Source organism: Oncorhynchus kisutch, linkage group LG20, assembly GCF_002021735.2.
Source record: "Oncorhynchus kisutch isolate 150728-3 linkage group LG20, Okis_V2, whole genome shotgun sequence".
Lineage (NCBI taxonomy): Eukaryota > Metazoa > Chordata > Actinopteri > Salmoniformes > Salmonidae > Oncorhynchus > Oncorhynchus kisutch.
In genome coordinates, this window is record NC_034193.2 from 49,370 (window position 1) to 68,551 (window position 19,182).

Below are 19,182 nucleotides of genomic sequence, written 5' to 3' on the forward strand. Positions count from 1 at the left end.
TGTCTATAAGTACGTTTCTCTCTTGTTGATTAGCAATAGAACGGCTAACTTTTTCCTTTCTTTTTTTGTCACGACTGTGCATGGACATGCTGAAATAAATGATCCAATTATCATTCCAGTCACAGGAAAGGTCTTATATCTTGAACAAATAAAAATAATAATTTATATTTATTTTTCACAATCTTTCTGAAGTTTGGTACGGAGCTCGGTAAAAAAGCGTCTGTTCAAGCAGCCATCTTGGCACCGTCCTCCGATTCTGCCTTCAGCTAACACGCGAGATTGCACAATATTGACGTCAGAAGCTTCTTCTTCTGTGGTGTTCATTGAGTGTGTCAACCAACTTTAATCGCTCATTACCGCCAACTACTTGGCTAGTGTACTCACCAGTACTCAAGAGTCAAGGTCAAAGGCTGAGTTTCTTTTCTAAACACGGATGATAACATGTATTTACTCACACACGTTTTTTACTAAACTAATGCTGTTGATCATGTAGTGGTTCTCCTGAGTTCTGTTGACGAGGGTTGATCAGTGATCAGGGTAGATCAGTGTGGACAACATTGTTATCAGAGCACATCTCCTTGATACCTCCAATTTGTAGAAGAAAGGTCCTGATATGGAGACAGCAGCCTATCTATCAGTAGGAGAAAGGTCCTGATATGGAGAGCAGCTTACTCAGCAGTTTAGGTCCAACAGTCCTTTGGATTAGGAGGAAGTGTGTGCTGGAGAGCAAAGGAGTATTGGAGTCACAGAAGACACAGAGAGAACGATTGGTAATGTACTCTCTAGTTTAACTGAATGGTAATGTACTCTATAGTTTAACTGAATGGTAATGTACTCTCTAGTTTAACTGAATGGTAATCTACTCTCTAGTTTAACTCACTGGTAATGTATTTTCTAGTTTAACTAACTGGTAATGTACTCTAGTTTAACTGACTGGTAATGTACTGTCTAGTTTAACTGAATGGTAATGTACTCTCTAGTTTAACTGAATGGTAATGTACTCTCTAGTTTAACTGAATGGTAATGTACTCTCTAGTTTAACTGACTGGTAATGTACTCTCTAGTTTAACTGAATGGTAATGTACTCTCTAGTTTAACTGAATGGTAATGTACTCTCTAGTTTAACTGACTGGTAATGTACTCTCTAGTTGAACTGACTGGTAATGTACGCTCTAGTTTAACTGAATGGTAATGTACTCTCTAGTTTAACTGAATGGTAATGTACTCTCTAGTTTAACTGACTGGTAATGTACTCTCTAGTTGAACTGACTGGTAATGTACTCTCTAGTTTAACTGACTGGCAATGTACTCTCTAGTTTAACTGACTTGTAATAACCTGGTAATGTACTCTCTAGTTTAACTGACTTGTAATAACCTGGTAATGTACTCTCTAGTTTAACTGGCTGGTAATGTACTGGTAATATGCTATAGTTTAACTGGCTGGTAATGTACTCTATGGGTTCACTGACTTGTAATAACCTGGTAATGTACTCTATGTGTTCACTGACTTGTAATAACCTGGTAATGTACTCTATGGGTTCACTGACTTGTAATAACCTGGTAATGTGCTCTATGGGTTCACTGACTTGTAATAACCTGGTAATGTATTATAGTTTAACTGGCTGGTAATGTACTGGTAATGTGTTATAGTTTAACTGGCTGGTAATGTACTCTATGGTTTCACTGGCTGGTAATGTACTGGTAATGTGTTATAGTTTAACTGGCTGGTAATGTACTATAGTTGAACTTTTTTTTTCACCTTTATTTAACCAGGTAGGTACAACTGCGACCTGGTCAAGATAAAGCAAGGCAGTACGACACAAACAACACAGAGTTAAACATGGAATAAACAAACATAAAATCAATAATACAGTAGAAAAATATATAAACAGCATATGCAAATGAGGTAGGATAAGGGAGGTATGGCAATAAATAGGCCATGGTGGCAAATTAATGACAATATAGCAATTAAACACTGGAATGGTAGATGTGCTGAAGATGAATGTGCAAGTAGAGATACTGGGGTGCAAAGGAGCAAGATAGATAAATAAATACAGTATGGGCATGAGGTAGGTAGATAGATAGATAAATAAATACAGTATGGGCATGAGGTAGGTAGATAGATAGATAAATAAATACAGTATGGGCATGAGGTAGGTAGATAGATAGATAAATAAATACAGTATGGGCATGAGGTAGGTAGATTGGATGGGCTATTTACAGATGGGCTATGTGCAGGTGCAGTGATCTGTGAGCTGCTCTGACAGCTGGTGCTTAAAGCTAGTGAGGGAGATATGAGTCTCCAGCTTCAGTGATTTTTGCAGTTCGTTCCAGTTATTGGCAGCAGAGAACTGGAAGGAGAGGCGGCCAAATTAAGAATTGGCATTGGAGCTGACCAGTGTGATATACCTGCTGGAGCCCGTGCTACGGGTGGGTGCTGCTATGGTGACCAGTGAGCTGAGTTAAGGCGGCGCTTTACTAACTAGTAATGTACCAGTAATGTATTAGTAATGTACTCTCTAGTTTAACTGACTGGTAATGTACTCTCTAGTTTAACTGAATGGTAATGTACTCTCTAGTTTAACTGAATGGTAATGTACTCTCTAGTTTAACTGAATGGTAATGTACTCTCTAGTTTAACTGAATGGTAATGTACTCTCTAGTTTAACTGACTGGTAATGTACTCTCTAGTTTAACTGAATGGTAATGTACTCTCTAGTTTAACTGAATGGTAATGTACTCTCTAGTTTAACTGAATGGTAATGTACTCTCTAGTTTAACTGAATGGTAATGTACTCTCTAGTTTAACTGAATGGTAATGTACTCTCTAGTTTAACTGAATGGTAATGTACTCTCTAGTTTAACTGAATGGTAATGTACTCTCTAGTTTAACTAACTGGTAATACTGTATACTCTCTAACTTAACTGGAATAATAACAATAACAATAATAGTGATAATAATAATACATTGTAAATATAGAGGTCCAAAAATATTTGGACAGTTTTGGCTCTGTACTTTGGATTTGAAATGACTGAGGTTAAAGGCCCAGTGCTGTCAAAAACTTGAATTTCTTTTGCATTATATATACAGGGCATTCAGAAAGTATTCAGACCCCTTGACTTTTTCTACATTTTGATACCTTACAGCCTTATTCTAAAATGGATTAAATCGTTTTTCCCCCTCATCAATCTACACACAATACCCCATAATGACAAAGCAAAAATAGGTTTTTAGAAATGTTTGTAAATGTATTGTCGTGACGTGGCCTTTTCTGGGTATAGATCATGGCATCCCACTCTCCCTCCTACACCCATGTTCTATTATCTCAGGTCGTAAATTCCTGGAGGAGACTCTCCCCCTGGCCATGCAGAAAGAGAGACACATAGAGGGAACAAAAGAGTTCACATGGTGATGTAAGGTGATATTAAACCTTTAATGAAAGATAATTGGATTCCATTCAAAGTTTAACTAAGTCATTGGCCCGCCCCCGTGAGCATAGACATGATCTGGCGTCATAGACCCGCCTTTTCTATTGTTATGAATAAAAACCCCTCCTGAGGAAATCCTCTTTAGCCCACTCGTACCTCAATGGAGGGGGCTCAGGTTGAGTTTAGACCACAAAAATCTCAGTTTAGGCTAAGGTTGCAATGGCTGTTGAATTCCTAACCATACCATGTGGAGCATTGGCTACACGGCGGGAAATGGTTGAACTCTGAGACTATCGATCCCGACAGAATACGAGAAAATCTTTGATACTAATTACTAGTCTGCAGCTATAAATTATGTCAACCTGGGATGCGAAGACCGACAACAGCCGAAACATCTATTCTATGAGAACATTGCTGAATGGTACTCTGAAGTATCCATTCTAACAAGGAAATACTTTGATCTTCAGGGAAGCAGAGAGAGACGATGATGAACTGACTCCAACAACTGACGATTCCAACAGAGATCACGACGACACACTGGGCATAAATATATATTGATTGCAATTATTCCCGAATGAGTGAGCGTTCATGTGCAAAGGATTAGCATCTCAATTAATATAATTATCAACTGTGTGTTGTGAGCCCTCTGTTCTTTCCCGCCTGTTTTCAGTCCACACCCACTTCCCTCTGTCCACCAAGCTGTCATATCAGCTTAGCCCACTAGGGAACCTCCCATATCATTTCCTTGTAACCATATCTACTGTGTTTGTTGATGCATTTCTGTGATTATTTCGTTAGTTAGTAAATAAATGATTAAGACAATTGGTGTATGGATGATTCATAGTAAAAGCTGGGTTCGTGCAGATAACCAACAATTTACGACATTTGGAATGAGACTAACATGAGGTAAAGAATCATTCATTAATCAGAAGACTAATTGATCAGATATTGAAAGTATAACTTTGTAATCTGAAGATGTTCCTTGGTGCCCCAACTTCCTAGTTAATTACATTTACATGATTAGTTTAATCACGTAATAATAATTACAGAGAATTGATTTGATAAAATAACAGTCTTCAATTTAATTGTGCCAAAGACACGACCGTATAATAAAATAATTTAATAAAAAAATAGCACATTTACATAACTTTTCAGACCCTTTACTCAGTAGTTTGTTGAAGCACCTTTGGCAGCGATTACAGCCTTGAGTCTTCTTGGGTATGACGCTACAAGCCCGGCACGCTTGTATTTGGGGAGTTTCACCCATTCTTCTCTTCAGATACTCTGTCAGGTTGGATGGGGAGCGTCGCTGCACAGCTATTCCAGAGATGTCCGATCGGGTTCAAGTCCGGGCTCTGGCTGGGCCACTCAAGGACATTCAGAAATTTGTGCCGAAGCCACACCTGCGTTGTCTTGGCTGTGTGCTGAGGGTCGTTGTCCTGCTGGAAGGTGAACCCTTGCCCAGGCCTAAGGTCCTGAGCGCTCTGGAGCAGGTTTTCATCAAGGATCGCTTTGTACTATGCTCCATTCATCTTTCCATCGATCCTGACAGCATGATGCTGCCACCACCATGCTTCACCGTAGGGATGGTGCCAGGTTTCCTCCAGACGCGATGCTTGGCATTCAGGCCAAAGAGTTCAATATTGGTTTCATCAGACCAGAGAATCTTGTTTCTCATGGCCTGAGAGTCCTTTAGGTGTCTTTTGGCAAACTCCAAGCGGGCTGTCATGTGCTTTTTACTGGGGAGTGGCATCCGTCTGGCCACTCTACCATAAAGACCTGATTGGTGGAGTGCTACACAGATGGTTGTCCTTCTGGAAGGTTCACCCATCTCCACAGAGGAACTCTGGAGCTCTGTCAGGGTGACCATCGGGTTATTGGTCACCTGCCTGGCCAAGGCTCTTCTCCCCTGATTGCTCAGTTTGACCAGGCTGCCAGCTCTAGGAAGAGTCTTGGTGGAACCAAACGTTTTCCATTTAAGAAAGATGGAGGCCACTATGTTCTTGGGGACCTTCAATGCAGAATTGTTTTGGTAAAATTCCCCAGATCTGTGCCACGACACAATCCTGTCTCGGAGCTTGGTTTTGCTCTGACATGCAATGTCAACTGTGGGACCTTATAGAGACAGGTGTGTGCCTTTCCTAATTATGTCCAATCAATTGAATGTACCACAGGTGGACTCCAATCAAGTTGTAGAAACATCTCACGGATGGTCAATGGAAACAGGATGCACAATTTGACCTCAATTTCGTGTCTCATACAGTAGCAAAGGGTCTGAATAATTTTGTAAATAATTGTTTATTTTATTGCAAATATTTATGAAAAAAAACTGTTTTCAGTTGATCATTAAGGGGTTTTGTGTGTAGATTGATGAGGAAAACATGTATTTAATCATTTTTAGAATAAGACTAACGTAACAAAATGTGGAAAACTGAAGGGGTCTGAATACTTTCCGAATGCACTGTAAGCAGTCAATGAAAGCTCTTACAATATTCAATGATTATATTTCTCTATAACAGGCTATAGGCTACATGTGCAGCACCAAGTCAGAACAAATTATTAGGGTGAGGAACATGAGCTACGAACAGCTTACTACACAACATACACTTAGTATTACTTTCTTAGCTACAGTATACATATCTCCCTGGCATATTACGTCATTTATGCAGCAGCATACAATACATTTTTGGACTCACCCTGTTGTACTGTGCTCACTTGAACAGGAAGGTGGCGCGGCGGTCCTTTGTGGGAAAATTTCGTAATCAACCTTTGTCATCATAGTCTGGTCATTCTTTGGATTTATGGTGCTTTCAAGACAACTGGGAACTGAAAAAAAACAAGGGTGAATCATGACGTCAGTGATCTTCAGGTTAGAGCTCTAGAAAGAGGCCCGAGTTCCCAGAACAAGTTGTCTTGAACTCACTGATGTCAGATTTCCCAGTTCTGAGTTTCCATTTGTTTTGAGCTCGGTAGAAGTCGTGCTGGATTGACAGCAAGGCCAATGTTAAATGTTTATCCGTTTAAGCTTGGAAAACAGACCCTTAAACCCAGACTTGGGACCAAAGACCCACTCCACTGAATAGCAGGCTAGTGATTGCTTTGCAATGCTTGCAGTTAGCCACTGATTCCTTCCAAACCACTCATTTTTGAACTAACGATTTCCAACTTGTTGTGTAATGTTTATGTCCAATGGCCGTTGAGCACCGATATGTTTTATCTATAATTTCTCATCATTAATTCTCTTCATATGACAAGGATTGAAAAGGATTTGCCAGCAGATTGTCGTCTTCATTCATGATGATGACTGCTAGCTTACTAGATAAGATTTTGAAAGTATAATGTTGACATGATCAGTCCAATCAAAGCTGCTGTAGATATCATGTGATTTGACGTCATTTTATCTGTGGCCAATGATTTTGAGCCTTCTTGGATGGGCACTTCTAATGTAACTCTATGGCAGCACCCAAGGGGGCTTGAATGTTCAAGCTCTACCCTTTTGAATTTGGTGGTGACATAGTGTCCCCATGAGTGACAGAACACTGAGCCAATCACGGCGCATCTAGAGAACATTACCAACCCCTACGTTCCATATTTTCCGCTGGCTGCCTCACCACCACAGAAAGCACTGAGCTAGGCTGAAACACCTGCATTTTGGAGCTTAACCCAACGTCAACAGTGAAGAGGTGACTCTGTTCCTCTGTCCAGTGTCTGTGTTCATTTGCCCATCTTCATCGTTTATTTTTATTGGACAGTCTGAGATATGGCTTTTTCTTTGGAACTCTGCCTAGAAGGCCAGCATCCCGGAGTCGTCTCTTCACTGTTGACGTTGAGACTGGACAGAGGAACTCTGCCTAGAAGGCCAGCATCCCGGAGTCGCCTCTTCACTGTTGGTGTTGAGACTGGACAGAGGAACTCTGCCTAGAAGGCCAGCATCCCGGAGTCGCCTCTTCACTGTTGACGTTGAGACTGGACAGAGGAACTCTGCCTAGAAGGCCATCATCCCGGAGTCACCTCTTCACTGTTGACGTTGAGACTGGACAGAGGAACTCTGCCTAGAATGCCAGCATCCCGGAGTCACCTCTTCACTGTTGACGTTGAGACTGGACAGAGGAACTCTGCCTAGAAGGCCAGCATCCCGGAGTCACCTCTTCACTGTTGACGTTGAGACTGGACAGAGGAACTCTGCCTAGAATGCCAGCATCCCGGAGGCACCTCTTCACTGTTGACGTTGAGACTGGACAGAGGAACTCTGCCTAGAATGCCAGCATCCCGGAGTCGCCTCTTCACTGTTGACGTTGAGACTGGACAGAGGGACTCTGCCTAGAAGGCCAGCATCCCGGAGTCGCCTCTTCACTGTTGACGTTGAGACTGGACAGAGGAACTCTGCCTAGAAGGCCAGCATCCCGGAGTCGCCTCTTCACTGTTGACGTTGAGACTGGACAGAGGAACTCTGCCTAGAAGGCCAGCATCCCGGAGTCGCCTCTTCACTGTTGACGTTGAGACTGGACAGAGGAACTCTGCCTAGAAGGCCAGCATCCCGGAGTCGCCTCTTCACTGTTGACGTTGAGACTGGACAGAGGAACTCTGCCTAGAAGGCCAGCATCCCGGAGTCGCCTCTTCACTGTTGACGTTGAGACTGGACAGAGGAACTCTGCCTAGAAGGCCAGCATCCCGGAGTCACTTCTTCACTGTTGACGTTGAGACTGGACAGAGGAACTCTGCCTAGAAGGCCATCATCCCGGAGTCACCTCTTCACTGTTGACGTTGAGACTGGACAGAGGAACTCTGCCTAGAATGCCAGCATCCCGGAGTCACCTCTTCACTGTTGACGTTGAGACTGGACAGAGGAACTCTGCCTAGAAGGCCAGCATCCCGGAGTCACCTCTTCACTGTTGACGTTGAGACTGGACAGAGGAACTCTGCCTAGAATGCCAGCATCCCGGAGGCACCTCTTCACTGTTGACGTTGAGACTGGACAGAGGAACTCTGCCTAGAATGCCAGCATCCCGGAGTCGCCTCTTCACTGTTGACGTTGAGACTGGACAGAGGAACTCTGCCTAGAAGGCCAGCATCCCGGAGTCGCCTCTTCACTGTTGACGTTGAGACTGGACAGAGGAACTCTGCCTAGAAGGCCAGCATCCCGGAGTCGCCTCTTCACTGTTGACGTTGAGACTGGACAGAGGAACTCTGCCTAGAAGGCCAGCCTCCCGGAGTCTCCTCTTCACTGTTGACGTTGAGACTGGACAGAGGAACTCTGCCTAGAAGGCCAGCATCCCGGAGTCGCCTCTTCACTGTTGACGTTGAGACTGGACAGAGGAACTCTGCCTAGAAGGCCAGCATCCCGGAGTCGCCTCTTCACTGTTGACGTTGAGACTGGACAGAGGAACTCTGCCTAGAAGGCCAGCATCCCGGAGTCGCCTCTTCACTGTTGACGTTGAGACTGGACAGAGGAACTCTGCCTAGAAGGCCAGCATCCCGGAGTCACTTCTTCACTGTTGACGTTGAGACTGGACAGAGGAACTCTGCCTAGAAGGCCAGTATCCCAGAGTCGCCTCTTCACTGTTGACGTTGAGACTGGACAGAGGAACTCTGCCTAGAATGCCAGCATCCCGGAGTCACCTCTTCACTGTTGACGTTGAGACTGGACAGAGGAACTCTGCCTAGAAGGCCAGTATCCCAGAGTCGCCTCTTCACTGTTGACGTTGAGACTGGACAGAGGAACTCTGCCTAGAATGCCAGCATCCCGGAGTCGCCTCTTCACTGTTGACGTTGAGACTGGTGTTTTGCTGGTACTATTTTTAATGAAGCTGCCAGTTGAGGACTTATGAGGCGTCTGTTTCTCAAACTAGACACTAATGTACTTGTCCTCTTGCTCAGTTGTGCACCGGGGCCTCCCACTCATCTTTCTATTCCGGTTAGAGCCAGTTTGCGCTGTTCTGTGAAGGGAGTAGTACACAGCATTGCACGAGATCTTTCTCACATGGAATAGTGTTAATTTCTCAGAACAAAAACAGAGTTTCAGGCCATTTTGAGCCTGCAATTGAACCAACAAATGCTGATGCTCCAGATACTCAACTAGTCTAAAGAAGGCCAGTTTTATTGCTTCTTTAATCAGGACAACAGTTTTCAGCTGTGCTGACATAATTGCAAAAGGGTTTTCTAATGATCAATTAGCCTTTTTAAATTATAAACTTGGATTAGCTAACACAACGTGCCATTGGAACACAGGAGTGATGGTTGCTGATAATGGGCCTCTGTATGCCTATGCAAATATTCCATAAAAAATCTGCCATTTCCAGCTACAATAGTCATTTTCAACATTAACAATGTCGACACTGTATTTCTGATCAATTTGATGTTAATTTAATGGACAAAAAATGCTTCTTTAATGGACAAAAAATGCTTTCTAAGTGACCCCAAACGAACGGTAGTACATACTGTACATATGATGGGATGTATAGACAGTATGTGGATATAATATGTTGTATATCTGTAGAATATGTAGGACAGAATAGTATATGTACAGCAATAGTTAAATAGAATACAGTATATACATATGAAATGAGTACAATAGTATGTAAACATTATTAAAGTGACCTGTGTTCCATGGCTATGTAAATAGGGCGGCAGCCTCTAATGGTGCATGGTAGAGTAACCAGGTGGTAGCCGGCTAGTGACAGTGACTAAATTCAGGTCAGAGTACTGGGCAGAGGCTGGCTAGTGGTGACTATTTAACAGTCTGATAGCAGCTGTTTTTCAGTCTCAGTATCATTATTCATGTTTACTGGCTACTTGTACTGTCTAGTTTGAATGGAGCTGGTGGTCTAAGCCAATAATGAGTATATACTGTATGTGGTCTATCTCTGTTGTGATTGACCTCTGTGACTTAATGCTGTCTTCCCAGAACAAACTATTAGGTCTGTTATTACATTGCAGTTGTGTTACCACTGTATTAACACTGTCTGTCTCTCTCCCTCTCTCTCAGAGGGAGGAATGCTATGGCGGTGTCTCAGAGTAGTGTTAGCACGTGGAGTAGTAAGCAGGTGTCTGGCTGGCTGAAGCAGGAGGGGTTTGGGCAGTATGTGGAGCTGCTGTGTTCTAAACATCGTGTGGATGGCCCCAGCCTGCTGACTCTAAGGGAGGCTGACCTGCGTGAACCCCCTCTGAGCCTCACTGTGCTGGGGGACATCAAGAGGCTGGCCCTGGCCCTGCGGAGGCTCCAAATACAGAACCAGAAGCAAATGGAGGAGCTGGGGATATGGTTAGGGGGATTAGGGGCTGCTGCTGGGGGGGACAGGGCCTGTCACGGGGAAGACTGGGGGGATCACAGGGCTGACAGGCGGTGTAATAGAGGGGATTGTGTGTGTAACGGGGCAGGGCGCCGTCAGGTGGACTGTGGGGTCTCAGGGTCATGGTCAGGGTCGCGACCCCGGTCAGGGATGGCGTTAGAGGAAGACCAGTGCCACATTCACTCCACTGGGGACAGGAAGTGCCTTCTAGGGCGTCTGGACCCAGAGCTGTGGAAGACAGTAGTCAGCTCTGTTTACGTCATGCTCGTCTTCGGATTTACCTCCTTCGTCATGGTGATCGTCCACGACCGCGTTCCCGATATGACAATTTACCCGCCACTGCCCGACATCTTCCTGGATAGGTGAGTCTGACCTTTAACCTCTAACCCCTGACCTCTAATCGCACTGCCAGACATTTTCCTGAATAGGTGAGCTAGACCTCTAACCTCTGGCCTCACATTATTATTCCAACGTTATTATTCTATTTTTCTCTGACAGTGTACCCAGAATCCCTTGGGCTTTTGCGATGGCGGAGGCTTGTGGTTTAATCCTAGTTTACATCTTCCTGTTGGTGCTACTACTACACAAACACAGGTACTACTGCACTACTACTACAACTAGACAAACATGTGTACTACTGCAATACTACTACTACTACTACTACTACTACTACTACTACTGCTACTTCAGCTCCTACTACTGCTACTTCAACTACTACTACTACTGCTGCTACTACTACTACTGCTACTTCAGCTACTGCTACTTCAGTTACTACTTCAGCTACTACTGCTGCTACTACTACTACTACTACTGCTACTGCTACTACTGCTACTTCAGCTACTACTACTACTACTTCTGCTACTACTACTACTGCTACTTCAGCTACTACTACTGCTGTACTTCTCTCTCTCTAGGTCTATCATATTGAGGTCTCTCTCTCTCTAGGTCTATCATATTGAGGTCTCTCTCTCTCTCTCTCTCTAGGTCTATCATATTGAGGTCTCTCTCTCTCTCTCTAGGTCTATCATATTGAGGTCTCTCTCTCTTTCTCTAGGTCTATCATATTGAGGTCTCTCTCTCTCTCTCTAGGTCTATCATATTGAGGTCTCTCTCTCTCTCTCTCTCTAGGTCTATCATATTGAGGTCTCTCTCTCTTTCTCTAGGTCTATCATATTGAGGTCTCTCTCTCTCTCTCTAGGTCTATCATATTGAGGTCTCTCTCTCTTTCTCTAGGTCTATCATATTGAGGTATCTCTCTCTCTCTAGGTCTATCATATTGAGGTATCTCTCTCTCGGTCTATCATATTGAGGTGTCTCTCTCTATCTACGTCTATAATATGTCTTTCTCTCTCTCTCTAGGTCTATCATATTGAGGTATCTCTCTCTCTCTCTAGGTCTATCATATTGAGGTATCTCTCTCTCGGTCTATCATATTGAGGTGTCTCTCTCTATCTACGTCTATAATATGTCTTTCTCTCTCTCTCTCGGTCTATCATATTGAAGTGTCTCTATCTACGTCTATAATATGTCTTTCTCTCTCTCTCTAGGTCTATCATATTGCGGCGTCTGTGTTCTCTGATTGGAACAGTGTTTCTGCTGCGTTGCGTCACCATGTTTGTTACCTCCCTCTCTGTACCTGGACAACATCTACAGTGCTCCAGTAAGGTGGGATACACATACTAACACACCCAGACTACCTGATGACTGGGTGATTATAGGGCAGAGTCTGATGACTGGGTGATTACTGGACATAATGTTCAGATCATTGCTAACTGTGTGTTTGTGTGTGTATATATATATATATAGATGTATGGTGATACGTGGTCTAAGGTCCAGAGGGTGTTAGCTATATGGAGTGGCTTTGGCATGACGCTGAATGGAGTGGATACCTGTGGAGATTACATGTTCTCTGGTCACACTGTGGTACTCACCATACTCAACTTCTTCATCACAGAGTGTGAGTCGTACTCTGTGTGTGTGTGTGTGTGTGCAACAAAAACCTTTGTCACAAGTGCTGATTAACAACGTGCCCTACTAGAGATCAGAGAGGGATATTATAATGCCTGCTTATATACTGTATATCCTGTATATTTCCTGTAGATACTCCTCGTAGCTGGCACCTGATCCATACCATCTCCTGGGTACTGAATCTGTTTGGTATCTTCTTCATCCTGGCAGCTCATGAGCACTACTCCATAGATGTGTTCATAGCTTTCTACATCACCACCAGACTGTTCCTGTATTACCACACTCTGGCCAACACCAGGGCCTTCCAACACAGCCGCCGTGCTCGGATCTGGTTTCCCATGTTCTCCTTCTTCGAGTGTAACGTCAACGGTCCTGTTCATAACCAGTACAACTGGCCCTTCAGTGGGCCTGCCTGTATGAAGACACTGATTGGATAACAACGCAGCACACACACACAAAGGCAGGGTTAGGCTTTAGTTAGTGTCAGGGTTCAATTGGCCAGATTTGAACTCCAACCTGGGGAATTAAGTATGTTCTAGATTCTAAAGAATTGCATATTGTACTTTCAGTAATATACAGATAATGTATGGCTAGCAGTAGATATTGAGCTGTGTATAATGTATGGCTAGCAGTAGATATTGAGCTGTGTTTAATGTATGGCTAGCAGTAGATATTGAGCTGTGTTTAATGTGTGGCTAGCAGTAGATATTGAGCTGTGTTTAATGTGTGGCTAGCAGTAGATATTGAGCTGTGTTTAATGTGTGGCTAGCAGTAGATATTGAGCTGTGTTTAATGTGTGGCTAGCAGTAGATATTGAGCTGTGTATAATGTATGGCTAGCAGTAGATATTGAGCTGTGTTTAATGTATGGCTAGCAGTAGATATTGAGCTGTGTTTAATGTATGGCTAGCAGTAGATATTGAGCTGTGTTTAATGTGTGGCTAGCAGTAGATATTGAGCTGTGTTTAATGTATGGCTAGCAGTAGATATTGAGCTGTGTATAATGTGTGGCTAGCAGTAGATATTGAGCTGTGTTTAATGTATGGCTAGCAGTAGATATTGAGCTGTGTTTAATGTATGGCTAGCAGTAGATATTGAGCTGTGTTTAATGTATGGCTAGCAGTAGATATTGAGCTGTGTATAATGTATGGCTAGCAGTAGATATTGAGCTGTGTTTAATGTATGGCTAGCAGTAGATATTGAGCTGTGTTTAATGTATGGCTAGCAGTAGATATTGAGCTGTGTTTAATGTATGGCTAGCAGTAGATATTGAGCTGTGTTTAATGTATGGCTAGCAGTAGATATTGAGCTGTGTTTAATGTATGGCTAGCAGTAGATATTGAGCTGTGTTTAATGTATGGCTAGCAGTAGATATTGAGCTGTGTATAATGTATGGCTAGCAGTAGATATTGAGCTGTGTTTAATGTGTGGCTAGCAGTAGATATTGAGCTGTGTTTAATGTGTGGCTAGCAGTAGATATTGAGCTGTGTTTAATGTGTGGCTAGCAGTAGATATTGAGCTGTGTATAATGTATGGCTAGCAGTAGATATTGAGCTGTGTTTAATGTATGGCTAGCAGTAGATATTGAGCTGTGTATAATGTATGGCTAGCAGTAGATATTGAGCTGTGTTTAATGTGTGGCTAGCAGTAGATATTGAGCTGTGTTTAATGTGTGGCTAGCAGTAGATATTGAGCTGTGTTTAATGTATGGCTAGCAGTAGATATTGAGCTGTGTTTAATGTATGGCTAGCAGTAGATATTGAGCTGTGTATAATGTATGGCTAGCAGTAGATATTGAGCTGTGTTTAATGTATGGCTAGCAGTAGATATTGAGCTGTGTATAATGTATGGCTAGCAGTAGATATTGAGCTGTGTTTAATGTATGGCTAGCAGTAGATATTGAGCTGTGTATAATGTATGGCTAGCAGTAGATATTGAGCTGTGTTTAATGTATGGCTAGCAGTAGATATTGAGCTGTGTATAATGTATGGCTAGCAGTAGATATTGAGCTGTGTTTAATGTGTGGCTAGCAGTAGATATTGAGCTGTGTATAATGTATGGCTAGCAGTAGATATTGAGCTGTGTTTAATGTATGGCTAGCAGTAGATATTGAGCTGTGTATAATGTATGGCTAGCAGTAGATATTGAGCTGTGTATAATGTGTGGCTAGCAGTAGATATTGAGCTGTGTTTAATGTGTGGCTAGCAGTAGATATTGAGCTGTGTATAATGTATGGCTAGCAGTAGATATTGAGCTGTGTTTAATGTATGGCTAGCAGTAGATATTGAGCTGTGTATAATGTGTGTTGTTTATTGATGAGTTTAATCAGTTAGTTACGTGGTAGTGTATGTATCTGGCCATATTTAATGTATTGGAATCTGTGGTTTATTAACATCATGTATGTACACTGAGTGTACTAGACATTAGGACTCTTTCCACAACATAGACTGACCAGGTGAATCAAGGTGAAAGTATTGATGTATTGATGTCACTTGTTAAATCCACTTCAATTATTGTAGATGAAGGAGAGGAGACAGGTTAAAGAAGGATTTTTAAGCCTTGAGACAATTGAGACATGGAATATGTATGTGTGCCATTGAGGGTGAATGGGCAAGACAAAATATTTAAGTGCCTTTGAATAGGGTATGGTAGTAGGTGCCAGGCGCACTGGTTTGAGTGTGTCAAGAACTGCAACGCTGCTGGGTTTTTCACACTCAACAGTCCTACCACCCAAAGAACATTCAGCCAATGGGTCATTGATGAAAGAGGACAGGGAAAGCTGTGCAGAGCAACAGATGGGCTACAGTTAGTCAACTGACAGGTCCAGTACAGCTGCCCAAAGACCCATATAATAATGCACAACTTGTCGTACCTTGACACAACCTTACAGAGTTCCAATTCAAAAAAAAAAAAATGTGTTTGCAGTGAGCTAAGGAACGAAAACGACACTGGAGAATTGGAAAAACATTTCCTGGTCTGATAAATGCCGGTTCCTGCTGGGAGGACTAGGGTATGGAGAATACCATGAGTACATGTATCCATCATGTTGTGATGGGAGGACTAGGGTATGGAGAATACCATGAGTACATGTATCCATCATGTTGTGATGGGAGGACTAGGGTATGGAGAATACCATGAGTACATGCATCCATGTCACGTGCCAACATTGCAGCTTGTTGGTATGATGGTGTGGGTGTGTTTTCAGGACACACATTGGACCCCTTGGTAAAAGTGGAGCAATGTTTGAATGTCACAGGATATCTGAACATCATTGCCAATCAGGTGCATCCCTTCATGGCAGCAGTGTATCCATCTGCAAATATATTTTTTTCAGCCCCATGCCACAAGGCTAGGATTGGTTCCACAAACATGACAGTGAATTCAGCTTATTGCAGTGGTCTGCCCAGTCGCCAGATGTCAAACAAACTGAGCATCTGTGGGATGAGATGGAACGAGCTATTAAGAGTAGAGATCCAAACCCACCAACTTGATACAACTATGGGAAGCATTGGAGATAACATGGGCCAGCATCCCTGTGGAACGATTCCGCCAACTTTTAGAGTCCATGGAATTGTGGCTGTTCTGAGGACAAAAGGGGGTGCAACTCAATAATAGGAAGGTGTTCCTAATGTTTTGTCCACTCAGTGTAAATCGACCTGTATAGACTAGGTAAAGGGAAGGGAAAGGGGGTGCAACTCAATATTAGGAAGGTGTTCCTAATGTTTTGTCCACTCAGTGTAAATCGACCTGTATAGACTAGGTAAAGGGAAGGGAAAGGGGGTGCAACTCAATATTAGGAAGGTGTTCCTAATGTTTTGTGCACTCAGTGTAAATCGACCTGTATAGACTAGGTAAAGGGAAGGGAAAGGGGGTACAACTCAATATTAGGAAGGTGTTCCTAATGTTTTGTCCACTCAGTGTAAATCGACCTGTATAGACTAGGTAAAGGGAAGGGAAAGGGGGTGCAACTCAATAATAGGAAGGTGTTCCTAATGTTTTGTGCACTCAGTGTCTGTTTCAGTTCATTTATTGATTTTTAAAAACAAGTATTTTTTATTTAACTAGGCAAGTCAGTTAAGAACAAATTCTGATTTACAATGTTGGCCTACCCCGGCCAAACCGGGTGCGCTGAGAGTCGGGAAGCAAGTTTAGGGAGTGAGTGTTTTACTAAATAAAAGAAACAATGAACACGAAACACAAACAACGCACCGACATGAAAACAGTGTCAGTAACACTGAGGTAAGAACCAAGGGGAATTACAGATATAGGGAAGATAATCAAGGAGGTGATGTAGTCCAGGTTAGTGTCATGAGGCGTAGGTCATGAGGCGCAGGTCATGAGGCGCAGGTCATGAGGCGCAGGTCATGAGGCGCAGACGATGTTGACAGGTGTGCGGGATAATCAGCAGCCTGATGACCTAGAGGCCGGAGAGGGAGTGTACGTGACACCCGGATGAATGCTGAGTCAATTATGCACCGCCCTATGGGACTCCCAATCACAGCCGGATGTGATACAGCCTGGATTCAAACCAGGCACTGCAGTGACACCTCTTGTACTGAGATGCCGGGCCTTAGACCGCTGCACCACTCAGGAGGTCTGATCAGGAGGTCTGATACTTGTTTTGTTGTTGATGAATAATTGTTTGTAATGCAGAAATGATTTTACTAGTAGCAGGGCATAAGAAGGGTTAGAACCATACTAAGTTTACAATTGGAACCATTTCCCTGTTTGACCTCTAGGTTTATGGGTATTATAACACCTCCATTCTATAGGAATGAATGGAATTTTACAGCACTTAATTTAAATGTTTCAATGACAAAATGACAAAATGTTTTTAAGTAGTTTTTTGTAGTAGGGACAGTAACATTAGTATTTAAAACATATCCTTTATGGGAAATGTTTGTACATTTTCTTTACATGTTTAGCTAATATCATTTCAAAGTAAGAAGGTGTCTGTAATATAATGAGCGAGGCAAAAACAATTGTAGACATTAGTAAATGCATTTCTTTATCTCCCAATGATGGGGGAACGCAAAGATGGAGGTACGGCGGCTATAAAAAAAGCGCCCTCTGCTCATCATCTAGTGTATATATAAATTATTGTTTGCTACCCGTGGAAACAGCTTGGAAGACGATGACCACAAATGTAAAATCCTCAAAAGTTTCAGCGATAAAGCAGCACTGCTCTGTCAACAGAACTCGGTGCTTATTATCGGATGTATTAGGGTATGAAATCTGTCTTTTTGTATATAATGTTAATATGTTTGAGAAAGACCCCACTGAACGATTCAGAACATGAATAATTCTATTTGTATTGATAAAATGTATTGTATAACATAAGGAAGTGAAATGTCATCACCAAATCGAATTTTCACCCTGCAGAGTGGGTGGACACCCTGAGTACTGTAGGACCAGTATATTGTATTTCCATTTGGTTTCACTCATCTACTTCAAAGTGTTTGTGTCGCCTACTGAAATAACAAACGAATTATGTTGATTTGAAACTTAGCCTTACTTCCTTGGTCAATAAAGGAGGGGTTGATGCACAAGTCGTGTAGAAATGTTTGTTGGGCTGGCATAGAGTAGTTTATTAAACACACAACAGATTTGATTCAACACTTTAGCCAGGGACACAGCCTGTGATTTACTCTGTCCATTAATGCTGTTTTGAACAGTGTTGCTTTGCAGTAACATGCCTATAGGTCAGCCATAGCTAATCGCAGTAAGACACCTACAGTTTGGACCAGAGAGCTATAGACTTGATTCAAATAGAGAACCCTTGAACCCAGTATGGTGCTCCGAGTTTGAACTCTGACGCCATCTAGCGGTTAAACATAGAACTAAACGCTGTTACGTTCAGACCGCTGCCAAGTTAGGATAGAGAATAGAGTTAGTGGTTAGCTCTGACTGTGGTCCAAACAAACTATGTCCTCTCAAAAAGCTGTCAATAGAAACCAAAGTGACACAGTGAGCAGCTACAGTGACAAGGTGAGGGAGAGGTGCAGTACAGTGAGCAGCTACAGTGACAAGGTGAGGGAGAGCTGCAGTACAGTAAGGAGCTACAGTGACAAGGTGAGGGAGAGGTGCAGTACAGTGAGCAGCTACAGTGACAAGGTGAGGGAGAGCTGCAGTACAGTGAGCAGCTACAGTGACAAGGTGAGGGAGAGCTGCAGTACAGTAAGGAGCTACAGTGACATGGTGAGGGAGAGCTGCAGTACAGTGAGCAGCTACAGTGACAAGGTGAGGGAGAGCTGCAGTACAGTGAGGAGCTACAGTGACAAGAGCAGCTACAGTGACAAGGTGAGGGATAGCTTGTAATACCCAAGCTAATACCCATAGCATAACCCTTGTCACGTGCTTCTACACCTGCATTGCTTGCTGTTTGGGGTTTTAGGCTGGGTTTCTGTACAGCACTTTGAGATATCAGCTGATGTACGAAGGGCTATATAAATAAATTTGATAGCACAATATTAGTAGACATCTCCACAGGCAGCAAG

General features: G+C 42.9%; 1 protein-coding gene and 1 long non-coding RNA gene across 3 annotated transcripts; both read left to right on the plus strand.

Annotated features, from left to right (window-relative positions):
- Nucleotides 1-657: 657 nt before the first annotated feature.
- Nucleotides 658-15,224, plus strand: LOC109865222 (sphingomyelin synthase-related protein 1-like). Of its 2 annotated transcripts, XM_031798825.1 has the most exons (6): nucleotides 658-770; nucleotides 10,415-11,080; nucleotides 11,217-11,312; nucleotides 12,266-12,383; nucleotides 12,525-12,675; nucleotides 12,819-15,224. In XM_031798825.1, exons 2-6 carry the CDS (start codon nucleotides 10,428-10,430, stop codon nucleotides 13,121-13,123), a joined length of 1,323 nt encoding a protein of 440 aa, XP_031654685.1. In that variant the 5' UTR covers nucleotides 658-770; nucleotides 10,415-10,427; the 3' UTR covers nucleotides 13,124-15,224. The 2 variants fall into 2 exon arrangements, with proteins under 2 accessions (XP_031654685.1, XP_031654686.1); XM_031798826.1 differs by lacking the exon at nucleotides 658-770 and having other exon boundaries at nucleotides 9,814-11,080.
- An 83-nt stretch (nucleotides 15,225-15,307) lies between these two features.
- LOC116355559 (uncharacterized) lies at nucleotides 15,308-18,234 on the plus strand. The gene is made up of 2 exons (XR_004204572.1): nucleotides 15,308-16,304; nucleotides 16,396-18,234. It is a non-coding gene; the product is annotated as an uncharacterized LOC116355559 (long non-coding RNA).
- Nucleotides 18,235-19,182: the final 948 nt, after the last annotated feature.